Below are 20,211 nucleotides of genomic sequence, written 5' to 3'. Positions count from 1 at the left end.
CGCTACCTGAAGTAGTCTCAGCCTGCTACTTCTCTGCCATCTTGACTCCTCCCCCCATGTCTGCATTTTTTATCTTTTCACCAAATACTGTGTAATTGTCACCTTTCTAAGCCAGTGACATTCTATCTCAGTATCTCCAGTGTTCTGTTGTATGGGGGACCAGGACTTACTCATTTAACTATGTGAATGGCTATTTAGCATTGGACATTTTATAAAAATTTTATTTTGAAGAGAACACTCAACATAAGATTTTCTGATTAACCAATTTTTAAGGGCACAATATCTTATTGTTATTTGTAAGTGCAGAGTACAGCACATCTCCAAACTTATTCCTCTTGTTGGACTGAGACACATGCCTGCTAGTTAACAACTCCACCACCCCGCCCCTGGCAACCGCCATGCCACAGTTTGATTCTGTGGCCTTGACTATTTCAGATAACTCATCCACATGGAATGGTACAATTTTTGTCTTTCTGTGATTGGCTTATTTCGCTTAGCATAATGTTCTCAAGGTCCCTCCATGTCTTCATGTGTTACAAAATTTCCTTCTTTTTTAAATTTTATTTTTATTTTATTTTTATGTTATTTATTTTTAAATTTTTTTTACTTACTCAAAATTTACTTCTTCTTAAAGGCCGAACATAAGTATTCCACTGTGTGTATAAATCACAGTGTGTTTATCCTCTCATGAGTCCATGGCCAACAGGTGTCTCTTCCCTATCTTGGCTATTGTAAGCAATGCTACATGGAGCCTGGGAGAGCAGACACCTCTTCCAGATCCTGATTCGAGTTCTTTCCATACTTACCCAGAAATGGGATTCCTGGTTCCTACAGTGGTTCCATTTTTAATTTGTTGAAAAACTCCTATACTTTTTTCTGCAACAGCTGCAGTCCCACCAACTGCATGTGTTCCAATTTCCCCACATCCTTGCCCGTGTTTGCTTTCTTTTTCTTTTTCCCATGTGTGTTTTCTTTTTTTTTTTAAGATTTTATTTATTTATTTGTCAGAGACAGAGACAGCACATGAGCAAGGGGAGGGGCAGGCAGAAGGAGAGGGGCAAGCAGACTCCTTGCTGAATGGGGAGCCTGACATGGGGTCAATCCCAGGATTGATCATGACCTGAACTGAAGTCAGATGTGTAACTGACTGAACCACCCAGGCATCCCTGTTTTCTTTTTATAGCAGCCACCCTGAAGTGGTCCCCCTTTGTGGTTTTGATTCGCATCTGCCTGACACTGAGTGATGCTGAGCATTTCTGTTATATGCCTGTTGGCCATTTGTATATCTTCTTCAAAGAAATGACTGTTCAAGTACTTACCCCACTTTTTAAAAAAAATTATTTTATTTTTTCAGTGTTCCAAGATTCATTGTTTATGCACCACACCAAGTGCTCTATGCAATACGTGCCCTCCTTAATACCCACCACCAGGCTCACCCAACCCCCCACCCCCACCCCTCCCAAACCCCCAGTTTGTTTCTCAGAGTCCACAGTCTCTCATGGCTCATATCCCCCTCCAATTTCCCCCAAATCACTTTTCCTTTCCTTCTCCTAATGTCCTCCACATTATTTCTTACATTCCACAAGTAAGTGAAACCATATGATAATTGACTCTCTCTTCTTGACTTATTTCACTTAGCATAATCTCTTTTAATTCAGTCCTTAGGTTTTATTCTTTAAATTTGGAGTTTTAGGAATTGCTTACATGTGGAGATTAATCCCTCTTCAGATATATGGTTTGCAAATATTTTCTCCTTTTCCATAGGTTGCCTTTTCATGCTCTTGAATGTTTCCTTTGCTGGGCAGAAGATTGTTAGTTTGCTAGAGTCCCACTTGTTTGTTTTTTGTTCTGTTCATGTGCCAAGACAAATGCCATGTGTTTTCTCCCTGTGTTTTCTTTTAGGAGTTTTACAAACTGAGGTCCTATGTTTAAGACTTTAATCCATTTTGTGTTTATTTTTGTGTATGGTATAAAATAAGGGCCTAATTTCATTCTTTTGCATGTGAATATCTAATTTTCCCAGCTTCATTTGTTGGAGAAACTGTTCATTCCTTAGTATGTATTCTTGTACAAAATGTCAAGGATCAATTAAACATACATAAATAGATTTACATCTTGGCTCTCTATCCTGTTCCTTGATCTATGTATCTGCCTGTATGCTGATATTATACAGTTTTGGTTATTTATTTGATTATTTTATTAATTATGATATATTTTGAAATAAGAAAGTGTGATACTTACAGCTTTGTTTTTCTTTCTTTGCTTTTCTTTTAAGATTGATTTGGCTATTCATGGTAATTTGTAGTTCCACATGAATTTTAAGATTTTTTTTTCTATTTTTGTAAAAAATGCCATCCAGGTTTTTTTTTTTTAAGTATAATGAACATACAGTGTTATGTTATTTTCAGGTGTATGAGATAATGACTCAACAATTGTATACATCACTCAGGGCTCCTCACAATAAGTGTGCTCTTAATCCCCATCACCTATTTCACCCATCACCCAACCTCCTTCCCTCTGTAACCATCAGTTTCTTCTCTATATTTAAGAGTCTGGGGTTTTTTCTTTTTCTATTTTTTTTCTTTGCTTTGTTTCTACATACGAGTGAAATCATCTAGTATTTTTCTTTCTCTGACTTATTTTGCTTGGCATTATACCCTCTAGATCTGTCCATGTTGTTACAAATGTCAAGATTTCAATCTTTTTTTATGACTGAGCAGTATTCACCCATATATATCTATACCCATTTTCTTCTTCTTCTTTTTAAAAAAGATTTTATTTATTTATTTGGCAGAAAGAGACACAGTGAGAGAGGGAACACAAGCAGGGGGAGTGGGAGAGGGAGAAGCAGACTTCCCACTGAGCAGGGAGCCCAATGCAGGGCTTGTTCCCCATGACCTGAGCTGAAGGCAGATGCTTAACCAACTGAGCCACCTAGTTGCCCCTATACCACATCTTCTTTAACCACTCATCTATAGATGGACACTTACATATTTTGACTGTTGTAAATAATGCTGCAATAAACATAGGGGTGCACATATCTCTTTGAATTTGTATTTTCATTTTGGGGGGGTAAATAACTGGTAGTGGAATTACTGGATCATTCAGCAATTCTATTTTTAACTTTTTGAGGAACCTCCATAGTGTTTTCCAAAGTGGCTCACAAATTCAACAACCATGGATGGACCTACAAAGTATAATGCTAAGTGAAAGAAGTCAGACAGAGAAAGACAGATACCGTGGGATTCACTTATGTGTGGAATTTAAGAACCAAAGCAAATGAACAGCTTTGCAATGTATTTTGAAATCTGAGATTGTGATACCTCCAGTTGTGCTCTTCTTTTTCAGGTTTGCTTTGCCTATTTAACACCTTTTGTGGTTCCATATATATTAGGATTATTTGTCTTAGTTCTGCAAAAAATACTGTTGATATTTTGGTAGGGATTGCATTAAATCTGTAGATTGCTTGGGGGAAGTTAGGACATTTTAACAATATTGGTTCTTCCACTCCATCTTTTCATTTCTTTGTGTCATCTTTAATCTTTTTCATCTAGATATGTCTCCTTTTGCAAGGGAAACAAAAGGGAAACTATTGGGACTATGCAAAAGCTTTTCACAGCAAAGGAAACCATGAACAAAGCAGAAAGACAACCCACTGAATGGTAGAAGGTATTTGCAAATGATGTATCCAATAAGGGGTTAATAACCAAAATATATAAAGAATTTACACAACTCAATATCAAAAAGAAAAAAAAAAAGAAAGAAAGAAAGAAAAGAAAAGAAAAGAAAAAGAGAAAGAAAGAATCCAGTTTCTTTCTTTCTTTCAATGGGCAGAGGACATGAACAGACATTTCTCCAGTGAAGAAAGACAGATCGCCAACAGACACTTGGAAAGACGTTCAGCATCACTCATCAGAGAAATAAAAATTAAAACTACAATAAGATACCACCTCACACCTGTCAGAATGGCTAAAATCAACAACATAAGAAACAGCAAGTGTTGGTGAGGATGTGGAGTAAAAGGAACCCTCATGCACTATTGGTGGGAATGCAAACTGGTGCATCCACTGTGGAAAACAGTATCGAGGTTCCTCAAAAAGTTAAATATAGAACTACTATATGATCCAGTAATTCCAGTACTGAGTGTTTAATCCCCCAAAATAAAACACTAATTTGAAAAGCTATATGAACCCCTATATTTATTGCAGCATTATTTACAATAGATAAGATCTGGAAACAACCCAATTGTCTATCCATAGATGAACGGATAAAGATGTGGGTAAAGATGGATAAAGATAAAGGTATACAATGGTATATTAGCCTTAAAAGAGAATGAGGTCTTGCCACTGAGATTTTGATAGGTATTGGATTGAATCTGTAGATTGCTTTAGGTAGTATGGATATTTTAACAGTACTAAATCTTTAGCAAAAACCATGTTAATATCTCGTTATTAATTTTTCATTATAGGATGTGAGTAGATGTATTTTACCAAGTGAGAAGTTGCTAGAAAGTTTCATGTAAATACTGGTTTAACTGTATCATCGAAGTTTTGGTATTCAGAGTTTTCAGTATCACTTAGTTTTACCTGCTTAAGTTTTCAGTATTATTTCTTCTTTGACCTGTGAGTTATGAGGATGTGTCTTAAATTTCCAGATATTTAAGTTTTTTTCAGTTTTATTATTTATTAACATCTATTTAATTACTTTTTTATATTTAATTTTATTTTTTCAGTGTTCCAAGATTCATTGTTTATGTGCCACACCCAGTGCTCCATGCAATACATGCCCTTCTTAGTACCCACCACCAGCCTCACCTACCCCTCCACCCCCATCCTTCCAAAACCCTCAGTTTGTTTCTCAGAGTCCACAGTCTCTCATGGTTCGTCTTCCCCTCCATTTCCCCACAATTCACTTTTCCTTTCCTTCTCCTAATGTCTTCTGTGTTATTCCTTATGCTCCACAAATAAGTGAAACCATATGATAATTGACTCTCTTCTTGACTTATTTCACTCAGCATAATCTCCAGTCCCATCCATGTTGATACAAAAGTTGGGTATTCATCCTTTCTGTTGGAGACATAATATTCCAATGTATATATAGACCATATCTTCTTTATCCATTCATCAAGATGTCCAAGAAGAGCATTTTGGCTCTTTCCACAATTTGGCAATTGTGGCAATTGCTGCTATGAACATTGGGGTACAGATGGCCCTTCTTTTCACTACATCTGTATCTTTGGGGTAAATACCCAGTAGTGCAATTGTAGGGTCATAGAGTGGCTTTATTTTTAATTTCTTAAGGAATCTCTACACTGTTTTCCTGAGTACCTGCACCAACTTGCATTCCCACTAATAGTGTAAGAGTGTTCCCCTTTCTCCACATCCTCTCCAACACTTGTTGTTTACTGTCTTGTTAATTTTGGCCATTTTAACTGGTGTAAGGTGATATCTCCATGTGGTTTTGATTTGATTCCCCCTGATGGCTAATTATGATGAACATTTTTTCATGTGTCTGTTAGCCATTTGTATGTCTTCTTTGGAGAAGTGTCTGTTCATGTTTTCTGCCCATTTTTTGACATGATTATATGTTTAATTACATTTATATCTCAGTTCCTTAGCAACAAATTAATTGACCAGATATGTATGGATTTATTTCTGGGGTCTCTATTCTGTTCCATTGATCTATGTGTCTCTTTTTAGGCCAATATCATACTGTCTCAATTTTTAACATGTTGTAATATAGTTTGAAATCAAGAAATGTGATGCCTCCAGCCTTCTTCTTAAGATTGCTGTGACTATTCAGAGTCTTTTGTTGGCTCCATATTCATTTAAGAATTATTTTTCTAATTCTGTAAAAAATGCCAGTGAAATTTTATTAGGGATTGCATTGAATCTGTAGATGGCTTTGGGTCATATGGACATTTAAACAATATCAATTCTTCCAATCTATAAATACAGACTATTTTTTTCATTTATTTGTCTTCTTCAGTTTATATTATCAATGTATTATAGTTTTCAATGTATGAATCTTTCACCTCCTTGCTTAAATTTATTTCTAGGTATTTTATTCTTTTGATAGAATTGTAAATGAGGTTGTTCTCTTAATTTCTTTTCTGATAGTCTGTTATTGGTGTGTACACAACTGGGTTTTGTTTATTGATTTTATGTCCTGCAACTTCACTTATTCATTAGTTTTAACAGTTTTTGGTGGAGTCTTTAGGTTTTCCAAGTACAAAACATGTCATCTGCAAATAGTGACAGTTTTACTTCTTTTTCTCCCCAATCTGGATACTTTTAATTTATTTTATCTAATTGCTCTTGCTAGGATTTCCAATACTATGTTGAATAAAAGTGGTGAGAGTGGATCCTTGTTTTTCCTGATCTTAAAGAAAAAGCTTTCAGCTTTTCACCATTGAGAATTTAGCTGTGGGTTTGTCATATATGACCTTTATTATATTGAGGTGCATGATGCCTGTAGCCAGTGTTCTGAGAGTTTTTATCAGGAATCAATGTTGAACTTTGTCAAATACTTTTTCTGCATCTATTGAAATGGTCATATAATTTTTACCTTTTGTTTTACTAAATTTGTGTCTCACATTGATTGATTTGCAGGTGCTGAATCATCCCTGCATCCTTGGAATAAATCCTATTTGACTATGGTGCATGATTATTTGAATGTATTTTTGAATTTGGTTTGCTAATATTTTCTTGAGGATTTTTGCATATACGTTCACCAGGGATAATGGCCTATAATTTTGTTTTCTTGTAGAGTTCTTGTCTGGTTTTGGTATCAAGGTAATGCTGAACTTTTAAAATGATTTTGGAAGTGTTTCTTTTTCTATTTTTGGAAGAGTTTGAGAAGGTTTGGTATTAATTCTTTAAATTTTGGATAGAATTCACTAAAAATAATTTTTTTTCTTTCTTTTTTTTTTTTTCAGGAGACACATCTTTGCATTTTTATTGTGTTATTTGCAAGTTTATGTACATTAGTGAAATGTCATCCAAAAAAGAATAAAAGTAGGCTAATTGCAACTTTACATTGCCACTTTCAGTCCTTGAATTTTTATAGTTCCATAATATCTTCTGTAGTTGTCTGCTTTCTTCATGCTTCCATGATCATGGCTAATGCATGTCACATAGCTGTTGGGAATGGAGAGTCCTAAAAACTGCCCACGTCATTGAATTAAGAGTATCTTTGCAAAGACAATTAAACATCAGAAAATTTTTCTCAGGCAGGGTCAAGTTAAGGTCTTCCACAGTATTTTTGTAGATTTAACTGCTCTTGGCATTCCAGCATCACCTAACTTTAAATATGGCAAGGCATACAAGCTATTTCCTGTGCATATTTTATTCAGTTCTTTTTCAAAACCTTCTTTATAAATATGTTTATATTTTGGAGTGTTAGTTTTAGGGTGCTAGCTTTGGTTCCATTGGTGAATTATTTACATAATGGTTTTTTTATCTTTAAAATGAGTAGGTTGCACAAGATCACCATGATGTTCCAACCTCCTGCAGAGCTCTGGCTGCTAAAATGTGACTACCTTCATGCTATTCCCTTGCTCAAGAAGCTGTGCTGGCTCCCAAGTACCTGTGGCCATGAGATCAGATTCTTCTGTTAATATTTCTATGCTCTCCACCTTCTAGGGTTGCTCTGCCTCATATGAACTCTGGCCTCTCTGATGAACACACACACTGCACCTCACAGAGGTTGTCTAGGATTCAAGATCACCACTTCAGGAGCCATGACTGCATGCATGGCAGAAATACTCAAAACGCTACCAGTCCATGAACCGTTTCTTACAGGCTATGACAATGTAAATGCAGGGAAAAAAGTATTCAAAAGATTTTTCTTTGTAAGTCTGACTAAAGCTTGGTCTAGAGAGGAGTTCTGGTCCAAGACGGTATCTTAAGAGGTCCTGAATGCACCTCCTCCCATGGATGCATTGAATCTACAGCTATACATGGAACAAATCTCTTTGAAATAAATCAGAAACTAGCTGAGTGACTTCTATACATCAGACAAATGAGGAAATACACACAGTGAAATGGTCAAGAAAGGCTGAGATACACTGTCACCATAAGTCCCACCCCTGCAAAAAAAACATAGACTTGCAAAGTAGCTCACAATTCTATTCTCCCTGAGAAGCAAATGGTTTGTACTCAACATCTAGCACTCCAAATTTCAAGAATTCCACATAAGGCATGGCTGGAAGTCTACATCTCTGCACAGGCTTTACAAGAGATGTTAAAGGGATTTCTTCAAGCTAAAATGAAAGGATGCTAATTAGTACCAGGAAAACATATGAAAGTATAAATCTTACTGGTCATGTAAATACATTAGTTAATTTCAGAATACTCTGATGGTTTAATGGTGATAGGTAAATCACCTATAAATTTAGTCTAAAGGTTAAAAGACAAAAGTATTAAAATAACTATAACTACAATAATTTCTTAGTAGATACACAAGGGAAAAATGTAGATTATGGCATCAAATTTATATGCAACTAATGAATTGTTGAATACTACATCAAAAACTAATGATGTACTATATGTTGTCTAATTGAACATAAAAAAACAAAAAAACAAAATGTGGGTGGAGGAAAGTAAAAATGAAAAGTTTTAGTATGCATGCAGTATTAACTTATTATCAGCTTAAAATATACTGTTATAAATATAAGATGTTTAATGTAAACTTCATTGTAACCACAAAGCAAAAACCTGTAGTAGATACACAGAAGATAAAGGGAAGGAAATCTAACTATATCACAATAGAAAAATACCACATCACAAAACAATACCACATCACAAAGGAAGAGATGAAGAAAGTAACAAAGGAATTACAGAGCAGCCAGAAAATAACAAAATCACAAAAGTAAGTCTATACCTATAAATAATTACTTTAAATGTATGGTTTCACTCATACATGGAACATAAGGAATATCATGGAAGACCATAGGGGAAGGGAGGGAAATCTGAAGGGGGAGAAATCAGAGAAGGAGACAAACCATGAGAGAGTATGGACTCTAGGAAACAAACTGAGGGTTACAGAAAGGAGGGGTTGGGGGATAGGGTAACTGGGTGATGAGTATTAAGGAGAGCACATGTGGTGATGAGCACTGGGTGTTATACACAACTGATGATTCATTGAACACTATATCATAAACTAATGATGTACAATATGTTGGCTAACTGAACATATTAAGATAAATAATTGTAAATGTACTAAATTTTCAAATCAAAAGACAGTGGATGAATGGATAAAAAATATACAAAATCACTGTATGCTGCCCTCAAAGTCTCGCTTCAGCTAAACTATATACACACTGACACACACTGACTGAGAGTAAAGGTATGGACAAATTAGTCCATACGAATGGAACCTGAAAGAAAACAGTTGTAGTGCTGCTTATTTCCACCAAAATGGATTTTAATCCAAAGACTGTAATAAGAGAAAGAAGGTCATTATGGAATAATAAGAAAGTTAATCCATTGTGTATATGGACCACATCTTCTTTATCCATTTACCTGTTGAAGGGCATCTTGGCTCTTTCTACAGTTTGGCAATTGTGGACATTGCTGCTATAAACATTGGGGTACAGATGGCCCTTCTTTTCACTATACTTATATCTTTGGGGTAAATACCCAGTAGTGGAATTGCAGGGTCACAGGGTAGCTCTATTTTTAATTTTTTGAGGAATCTCCACACTGTCTTCCAAAGTGGCTGCACCAACTTGCATTTCCCACCAACAATGTAAGAGGGTTCCCGTTTCTCCACATCCTCTCCAATATTTGTTGTTTCTTGCCTTGTTAACTATTCTAACTGGTGTAAGGTGGTATCTCCATGTGATTTGAATTTCCCTGACTAATAATGTATTGTATGGTGACTAACATAGCACAATAAAAAAAGGTTAATCCAATAAAAGGATATGATATTTCAGAATATCATAGGAGTACCTAAATTCATAAAGCAAATATTAACATCTGAAGGAAAAATATCCAGTAATACAATTAATAGTGGGGAATTTTGCTTTCAACAGATCATCCAGATGGAAAGCCAATAAGAAAACACTGGACTTAAACTACATGTCAGGCCTGACAGACTTAGACATTCATATAATATTCTATCCAAAAGCAGCAGAATAAATTCTGTTGAACATGGAACACTCTCCAGGACAGATCACATGTTAGGACATAAAACACATCTTAATAAACTTAAGAAGATTGAAATCATGACAAGCATCTATTCTGACCATAGTGGTTTGAAACTAGAAAATATGGGCACAAAAACAGACACATAGACCAATGGAACAGAATAAAGAGCCCAGATATGGACCCTCAATTCTACAGTCAAATAATCTTTGACAATGCAGGAATAAAGTATTCCATGGAAAAAAAGATAGTCTCTTCAATAAATTGTGCTGGGAAAATTGGACAGCTATATAAAGAAGAATAAAAATCGACCATTCTCTTACACCATACACAAAGATAAACTCAAAATGGATGAAAGACCTCAGTGTGAGACAGGAATCCATCAAAATCCTAGAGGAGAACATAGACAGTAACCTCCTCAACATCGGCCATGGCAACTTCTTTCAAGACACGTCTCTAAAGGCAAGGGTAACAAAAACAAAAATGAACTTTTAGGACTTCATCAAGATAAAAAGCTTCTGCACAACAAACAGTCAGCAAAACAAAGAGGCAACCCATGGAATGGGAGAAGATATTTGCAAATGACACTACACACAAGGACTGATATCCAATATCTATAAAGAACTCCTCAAATCCAAAACCCAAAAAACAAATAATTCAAAAAAATGGGCAGAAGACATGAACAGACATTTCTCCAAAGAAGACACAAATGGCTAACAGACACGTGAAAAAAATGTTCATCAATATTTAGCCATCAGGGAAATTCAAATCAAAACCACATTGAGATACCTCCTCACACCAGTCAGAGTGGCTAAAATTAATAAGGCAGGAAATAACAAATGTTGGAGAAGTTGTGGAGAAAGGGGAACCCTCTTACACTGTTGGTGGGAATAAACTGGTACAACCACATTCAAAAACAGTGTGGAGATTCCTGAAAAAATAGAGTTACCCTATGACCCTGCAATTGTACTACTCAGTATTTACCCCAAAGATACAGATGTATCTTTGCATATGCACCCCAGGTTCATAGCAGCAATGTCCACAATATCCCAACTGTGGAAGGAGCTGAGATGCCCTTCAGCAGATGAATGGATAAAGAAGATGTGTTTCATATATACAATGGAATATTAATCAGCCATCAGAAAGGATGAATACCCAACATTTGTATCAACATGGATGGAATGGGAGGAGATTATGTTAAGTGAAATAAGTCAAGCAGAGAAAGTCAATTGTCATATGATTTCACTTATTTATGGAACATGAGGAATAGCATGGAGGACATTAGGAGAAGAAAGGGAAAAATGAAGGGGGAGGATCAGAGTGGAAGATTAACCATGAGAGACTATAGACTCTGAGAAACAAACTGAGGGTTTTAGAGGGGAGGGTGGGTGAGCCTGGTGATGGGTATTAAGGAGGGCAGGTATTGCATGGAGCACTGGGTGTTATATGCAAACAGTGAATCATGGAACTCTACATCAAAAACTAATGATTTACTGTATGGTGACTAACATGACTTAACAATAAAAAAGAAAGAAAGAAAGAAAGAAAGAAAGAGAAAGAAAGAAAGAAAGAAAGAGGAAAGAAAATATGGGTGTGTCAGTGGCTCAGTCAGTTAAGCATCTGCCTTTGGCTCAGGTCATAATCTCAAGGTCCTGGGATCAAGTCCCATATTGGGTTCCCTGCTCAGAGGGAAGTCTGCTTCTCCCTCTCCCTTGGCCTCTCTCCTGCTCATGCTCTCTCTCTCTCTCTCAAATAAATGAATACAATCTTTAAAAAGAAAACTAGAAAAAAATTATAAGGAGAAATTAATTGCATGAAATGATAATTCACAAATATGAACATAAAACAACATGCCATTGAACAACATATAAATCAAAAAAGAAATCAAAACATAAATAAAAAATATACTTTGGGTATTGAGGAGGGGACGTGCTTTGATGAGCACTGGGTGTTATACTTAAGTAATGAACCATTGAACACTACATCAAAAACAAATCACGTGGTTTTGATTTCAGTTTCCCTGATGGCTAGTGATGATGAACATTTTCTCTTGTGTTAGTTAGCCATTTGTGTGTCTTCTTTGGAGAAGTGTCTGTTCATGTATTCTGCCCAATTTTTGACATGAATATCTGTTTTTGGATGTTGACTTTGAGGAGTTCTTTATAGATTTGGATATCAGCCCTTTGTCTATAGTGTCATTTGCGAATATCTTCTCCCATTCTCTGGGTTGTTTCTGTTTTGTTGACTGTTTCCTTTGCTGTGCAGAAGCTTTTTATCTTGATGAAGTCCCAAAAGTTCATTTCCTACATTAAGATACCACCTTACGCCAGTTACAGTGGCCAAAATCAACAGGACAGGAAACAAAAAGTGTTGGAGAGGATGTGGAGAAAGGGGAACCCTCTTACACTGTTGGTGGGAATGCAAGTTGGTGCAGCCACTTTGGAAGACAGTGTGGAGCTTCCTCAAAAAATTAAAAATAGAGCTACCCTGTGACCCTGCAATTCCATTACTGGGTATTTATACCCCAAACACACAGATGTAGTGAAAAGAAGGGCCATCTGTACCCCAATGTTCATAGCAGCAATGTCCACAATCACCAAGCTGTGGAAAGAACCCAGATGCCCTTCAGCAGATGAATGAATAAAGAAGATGCGGTCCATATATTCAATGAAATATTATGCCTCCTTCAGAAAGGATGAATATCCAACTTTTGTATCAACATGGAGAGGACTGAAGGAGATTATGCTGAGTGAAATAAGTAAAGCAGAGTAAGCCAATTATCATTTGGTTTCACTTACTTGTGGAGCATAAGGAATAACATGGAGGATAGTAAGAGAAGGAAAGGAAAAGTGAATTAGGGGAAATAGAGAGGGAGATGAAAGATGAGAGACTATGGATTCTGAGAAACAAACCGAGGGTTATGGAGGGGAGGAGGTGGGGGAATGGGTGACCCTGGTGGTGGGTATTAAGGAGGGCACATATTGCATGTAGCACTGAATGTGGTGCTTAAACAATGAATCTTGGAACATGAAAAAAATAAAATTAAATTAAGATGTTAAATGAATTAGGTACTATATAGTGGCTAACGGAAATAATAAAAAATAAAAAATAAAAAAACTCAGAAGTTGCAGAGCAGTGGGTATGAGGGGCTGGGGGAATAAAAGAAATGGGAAGATATTTGTCAAAGTGTACAAACTTTCAATTAGAAGATTAACAAGCTCTATAGATCAAATGCAGAGTATGTCGATATACTTAAAACTGATACATTTGAATGTTTCTAAGAGTAAATCTTAAATGTTCTTACAAAAAAAGGAATTTAAGTATATGACAGGATGGAGGTTTTGGCTAATGCTATGATGGTAATCTATTTGCTTATAAATGTGTCTTACCAACATCTTGTACACCTTAAATTTACACAATGTTGTATGTAAGCTACATATAAATAAAGCTGGAAAATTAAAAATAAATAAATAATTTACTTTGAGACAAATGAAAATGGAAACACAACATATTAAAACATACAGGATGCAACAAATGTAGTTCCAAGAGGGAATTTTATAGCAATAAACACCTACATTAAGAAACAAAGAAGATTTCAAATAAGAAATCTAACTGTACTTCTCAAAGAACAAGAAGTACAAAGTAAGTCCAAAATTAGTAGAAGATTGTCTGATGTTACTGCTTTCCAGATAACTTATGATGTTCTGTTTGATTTTCCCCTTTAACCAAAGGCATACATTCTTTAATCTCCAAAATTTAGGATTTTTGGTTCCTTTTAATAAATATTTTTATTTTATTGTATATGACCAAAGAATATGGCTAAAAAAACATTCTTTTTAAAATTTTAGTTTATAGCCAAACCATGATCTGTTTTTGAAACATTTTATGAACTCAACAAATTTTTATTCAAGGGGTCTAAGGTTTTTGTAAAAATACCAGAGATGTTTGTTAACTGATCTCTTATTATACTTGTCTTTGCTTATATTTTGCTTATATTCTACATTTGTCAAATTCTATAAGAATTCTCTCCTAACATTTCTAGAAGCTTTTACTTTGCATATTTAACTACATTTTAAATGTGTACACCTTCATGACTGTTATATCATAATGCATAATGTTACTTATTTGCATTGCCTAATTAACTCTACCCTGTTTAGAACTTTTATCTTTAAATTTGACCTTGTCAGCTATTAATAGTCCTGCTTTTTTAAATTTTTATTTTAATTTTTCAGTGTTCCAAGATTCATTGCTTATGCACCACACCCAGTGCTCCATGCAATATGTGCCCTCCATAGTACCCAACAACAGGGTCACCTAACCCCCCACACCCCCTTCCAAAACCCTCCATTTGTTTCTCAGAGTCCACAGTCTCTCATGGTTCATCTCCCCATCCAGTTTCCCCCAATTCACTTTTCCTTTCCTTCTAATGTCCTCCGTGTTATTCCTTATGCTCTACAAGTAAGTGAAACCATATGATAATTGACTCTTTCTGCTTGACTTATTTCACTCAGCATAATCTTCTCCACTCCTGTCCATGTTGATACAAAAGTTGGGCATTCATCCTTTCTGATGGAGGTGTAATATTCCACTGTATATATGGACCATATCTTCTTTATCCAGTTGTCTGTTGAAGGGCATCTTGGCTCTTTCCACAGTTGGCTATTGTGGACATTGCTGTTATGACCATTGGGGTACAGATGGCCCTTCTTTTCACTACATCTGTAACTTTGGGGTAAATAATGAATAATGCAATCCTTCTGCTTTTTGTGTGCATTTAGTTGCTATCGCTTTGCTCATAACATTATTTTTAACAGTTGTTTATCATTTTAATTATGTTTCTTGTGCCTTAGCATATAGCTGGATTTGTTTTATTCAAACCTTACAGTTTCTCTCTTTTGACAGAGAATTCAGTGCATTTACATTTTGTCTGATGACTTTACACCCTTCTCAATATTATTAATAACACATTAGGATAATCTATGGCAGTGAAAAGTGAATGATTTATTGCTATAAGCAACAGCATACATGAATATCACAAATATATTAATGAATAAAGGAAGGAAGATATAAAAGAATACCTAGTATGTAATTCCATTTACATAATTCAGAACAGACAAAAGTAATCTTTAGCATTAAAAGTTAAGACAGTGATTACCTTTGGAGATAAAAAAAAGTATTAGAGGGTTTCTGTATTGAATATTTTTGTTTCTTTTGGCTAGGTAGTGGTTTATACAGGTGTGTTCCTGCTTTCAAAATTCACTGAGTTGTATACTTAGATTTTTTTGAGCTTTCTCTAAAAATGATATAGTTAAAAATGTTTATTAAATTGTTCTGATCTATAAACACAATCATCTTGTCTGCAAATTGAACTTTTAATTCTTTTCTAAGTTCTAGTTCCCTGGACCTTTACATTTTTATTGAGTTTTTGTGTCCATGTGCTTGTAATTCCTACATAATGTTAATGAGCGAGACAAAGGCTATTGCATCATTGACCTGTTTGCAGTTTTAGAGGAAAAACTTTTAACATTATATTATTTAAGGGTGGTATTTCCTGTAAGTTTTTAGAAGATGTCCTTTATGATGTTAAGGAAATTTCTTTGTTCCTATATTGCTAAGAGTGTATAAAAACAGCATTTCACCAAATGCTTGTATTATATGTATATTCTTCCTCATTCTCTTCATGAGTTAAGTTACCTCAATTGATTTTTTAAGTGTGTAACAAATTTGTATTTCTGAAGTATATGAGTTGGTTGTAATGTATTCTATCTATTATCTACCTATCTATCTATCTGTCTATCATCTATCTGTCTGTCTTTATCTGCCTACAGTTATACTTTTCTTTTAAAAGGTTTTTTGTTTGGGAAAAATTTTCCATCTATATTTATTAGGGAATTGGGCCTGTAATCTTATAATGTCCTCATCAGATTCAGGAAGCAAGGTTATGCTGGTTATTACAAAATGAGTTCATCAGTGTTCCTTCATTTCTATTTTCTGAAAAGGCATGACTATGCTTCTATCTTATATGGAAAAATCACTGAGAGAAATTCCTGTGTCTATAATTTTTCCATGTGGAAAGTTTGTAATTTCAGAGTCAATGTCTTTATATGAAATTATCATTCAGCTTTTAAATTCATTTTTTGGTTGGCTTTGGTAAGGTTGTATTGCTATAGGAATATTCATCCTTTGCATCTACAGTTTCATTTGGCTTAAATTTGTTCATAATATCCCTCGTCATTTTTTAAATATTTATGAGCTCTACGTGATTTCCCTTCTCATTCCCAATATTGGTTATTGATGACTTTCTCTTTTATCTTCATCTGTCTTGCTGTGTGTGTATCACTTTCATTAGCCTTTATAAAGAAAAATTTTTAATTTGGTTGACCTTGATATTGAGTTTTTATTTCTTAATTAATTATTTTTTGCTCTTATAATTATCCTTTCAAAAAATATTTTTCTTTCAACTTTGTTTTTTTAAATTAAAAATTTTTTAATTTAATTTTATTTTTTCAGTGTTCCAAGATTCATTGTTTATGCACCACACCCAGTGTTCCACATGATACATGCCCTCCTTAATACCCACCATCAGGCTCACCTAACTCCCCACACTGCTCCCCTCCATAACCTTCAGTTTGTTTCTCAGAGTTCACAGTTTATGGTTCATCTCTCCCTCCGATTCCCCCCAACTCACTTCTCCTTTCCTTCTCCCAATGTCTTCTGTGTTATTCCTTTTGCTCCACAAGTAAGTGAAACCATATGATAATCGACTTTCTCTGCTTGACTTATTTCACTCAGCATAATCTCTTCTAGTCCCGTCCATGTTGGTCCCTGTTGATACAAAAGTTGGGTATTCGTCCTTTCTAATGGAGGCATAATACTCCATAGTATATATGGACCACATCTTCTTTATCCATTCATCTATTGAAGGGCATCTTGGCTCTTTCCACAGTTTGGCAATTGTGGCCATTGTTGCTATGACCATTGGGGTACAGATGGCCCGTCTTTTCTCTACATCTGTATCTTTGGGTTAAACAGCCAGTAGTACAATTGCAGGGTCATAGGGTAGCTCTGTTTTTTAATTTCTTAAGGAATCTCCACACTGTTTTCCTGAGTGGCTGCACCAACTTGCATTCCCACCAACAGTGTAAGAGGGTTCCCCTTTCTCCACATCCTCTCCAACACTTGTTTACTGTCTTGTTAATTTTGGCCATTCTAACTGGTGTAAGGTGGTATCTCCATGTGGTTTTGATTTGATTCCCCCTGATGGCTAATGATGATGAACATTTTTTCAAGTTTCTGTTAGCCATTTGTATGTCTTCTTTGGAGAAGTGTCTGTGATGTCTTCTGCCTATTTTATTAATGTGATTATCTGTTTTTTGGGTTTTGAGTTTGAGGAGTCCTTTATAGATCTTGGATATCAGCCCTTTGTCTGTAGTGTCATTTATGAATATCTCCTCCCAGTGTCATTTATGAATATCTCCTCCCATTCCAATGGGTTGCCTCTGCTTTCTTTAGGTTAAATTTAATCTGCCAATTTCTTGAAGTGGCTCCCATTGTTCTATTGAAAATACAGTTACCTGTCTTATGAAGATATGACTTTTTTCTGTATCTGCCTTTAGATTTTCCATCTGAATATGGTTTTCATCTCAATTGTTACATGCCTAACTACAGTGTGGTTTTTTAAAAAAAAAAATATCCTATTTGATGTTTCATCAATTTTGGACTACTCGTCTATTATATATATTCAAATACGGTCCCAGGTCATGCCTTCACTTCTTAATTTGATAAATATCAATTATATATATATGTTAAGATTTATTAACTTATCCCCTATGTCTCTTATTACTTTTCCAGTATTTTTTATCCTTTCGACTCTTCATGCTTTTGAGTATGAATATTTTCTTTTGATCTGTATTTCAGTTTACTGATTCTTTCACCAGCTATATCTAGTCTTTGTTAATCCTATCCATTGTATTCTCAATTGCAGTAATTTTATTTTTTAATTTATACTTCTAATTCCTTGAACATATTTATTTCAAATCCCTGTCTGAGATGTCTTATAGATGTTTCTAATGTCTACTTTTTTTTTTTAGGATTTTATTTATTTGTCAGAGAGAGAGAGAAAGAGAGAGAGAGATCACAAGTAGGCCGAGAGGCAGGCAGAGGCAGAGGGAGAAGCAGGTTCCCTGCCGAGCAAGGAGCCCAATGTGGGACTCGATCCCAGGATGCTGGGATCGTGACTTGAGCCGAAGGCAGCCGCTTAACCAACTGAGCCACCCAGGTGTCCCGTAATGTCTACTTTTTATTTTTGTTTTTATCACATTTTTTCTGAATGGCTGGTTACTTTTGATTACATGCCAGATATTTCAGTGCAGGGGTAATTTGAGATGCTGGATGATGTTAACTCTTCTCTGAGAGAGTTTCCTTTTGCTGCTACTCAGAAGTCAGAAAAACAAACTGTGACCACATTAATTCAATCAGAATCTAAGATCTGGATCTGGGAAATATTGTGAGACCTTGTGAAAGCTGGTCAACTTGAAGTTTGCTGCTACTTCTAAGATGTTGCCCTTTCCACTCCCTCCTATTCATTGCCAATTTTTGCTGTCGTAGCCACATGAATGTGCCAGTCACTTCTTAGCATCTCAGTATCAACCTTAGAAGTTGACAACTTCCTTAAAGTAGAAACCCTGAGTCTCATATGGTTTGTCTCCCTCTCTGATTTCTTCCTTTCTACCAGTCAGAATGGCAAAAAAGTAACAAGACAGGACACAACAAATGTTGGCAAGGATGTGGAGAAAGGGTGTGGAACACTTTTACACTGTTGATAGGAATGCAAGTTGGTACAGCCACTCTGGAAAACAGTATGGAGGTTCCTCCAGAAGTTAAGAATAGAGCTACCTTATGACCCAGCAATTGCCTACTGGGTATTTACCTCAAAGATACAGGTGTAGTGAAAAGAAGGAGCACATGCACACCAGTGTTCATAGCAGCAATGTCCACAATAGACAAACTATAGAAGGAGCTGAGATGCCCTTCATCAGATGAAGGGATAAAGAAGATGTGATCCATATATACAATGGAATATTACTCAGCCATCAGAAAGGATGACTATCTACCATTTATATCAACATGGATGGAACTAGCGGGGATTATGCTGAGTGAAATAAGATGAGACATCCAAACTGATAAGGAAGAAGACAAACTCAGTATTTGCAGACAGTATCATACTCCTTGTTGAAAACCTGAAAGACTCTGCCAAAAGTTTGCTAGGACTAATACAGGAATTCAGCAAAGTTGCAAAACCTGAAATCAACATACAGAAATTTGTTGCATTTCTATACACCAATAATGAAGCAGCAGATAAAGAAATCAAGGAATCAATCCCATTTACAATTGCACGAAACCCCATAAGATAGTCAGGAATAAACCTAACCAACAAGGCTTCTCAAGAGTCAGGGTTGCAGAAAAGGTGGTGGGAGGGGAATGTGGTAACTGGGTGATGGACATTAAAGAGGGCATGTGATATGATGAGCACTGGGTGATATACTCAACTAATGAATCATTGAACATTATATCAAAAAATATAATTTTTTGGCTAATTGAATTTAAATTTTAAACACAGCATGTGACCATTCTGAGAGTCATTTCACTGAAAAGGGTAATCAATTACATTTATCTTTGTTTTGATTTTTAATATGTTTAAACTTATACCTCATGTTTCTTCTAATATTATATATTAGCCATTTTTCTTACCTTTCTTTCTAACTAGTTTCTGTATAAATTATTGATATTTTTTCTTTCACTTTTATTCTCAGTATTTCAAAATTACACACTTATTAATCTAGTAGCTACTCTTAGATTTTTTTTAAGTTTTTAATTTTTTATTTCTTTTCAGCATAACAGTATTCATTGTTTTTGCACTGCACCCAGTGCTCCATGCAATCCATGCCCTCTCTAATACCCACCACCTGATTCCCCCAACCTCCCACCCCCCGCCCCTTCAAAACCCTCAGATTGTTTTTCAGAGTCCATAGTCTCTCATGGTTCACCTCCCCTTCCAATTTCC

The 20,211-nt window shown here is 35.5% G+C and overlaps 1 protein-coding gene across 1 annotated transcript in view; it reads left to right on the top strand.

Annotated features, from left to right (window-relative positions):
* Nucleotides 1-7,492: 7,492 nt before the first annotated feature.
* Nucleotides 7,493-20,211, top strand: part of LOC111140001 (glyceraldehyde-3-phosphate dehydrogenase-like) — a 16,180-nt gene continuing 3,461 nt past the window's right edge. The window contains exon 1 of the mRNA XM_022492412.1: nucleotides 7,493-7,583. Coding sequence (XP_022348120.1) covers nucleotides 7,493-7,583 — 91 coding nt within the window. The remainder of the gene's footprint in view (nucleotides 7,584-20,211) is intronic.

The sequence above is a fragment of the Enhydra lutris genome, unplaced genomic scaffold, assembly GCF_002288905.1.
Source record: "Enhydra lutris kenyoni isolate GAN:26980312 unplaced genomic scaffold, ASM228890v2 scaffoldscaffold1, whole genome shotgun sequence".
Lineage (NCBI taxonomy): Eukaryota > Metazoa > Chordata > Mammalia > Carnivora > Mustelidae > Enhydra > Enhydra lutris.
The sequence above is the reverse complement of the archived record's forward strand: the minus strand, read 5'-3'. Positions and strand labels throughout refer to the sequence as shown.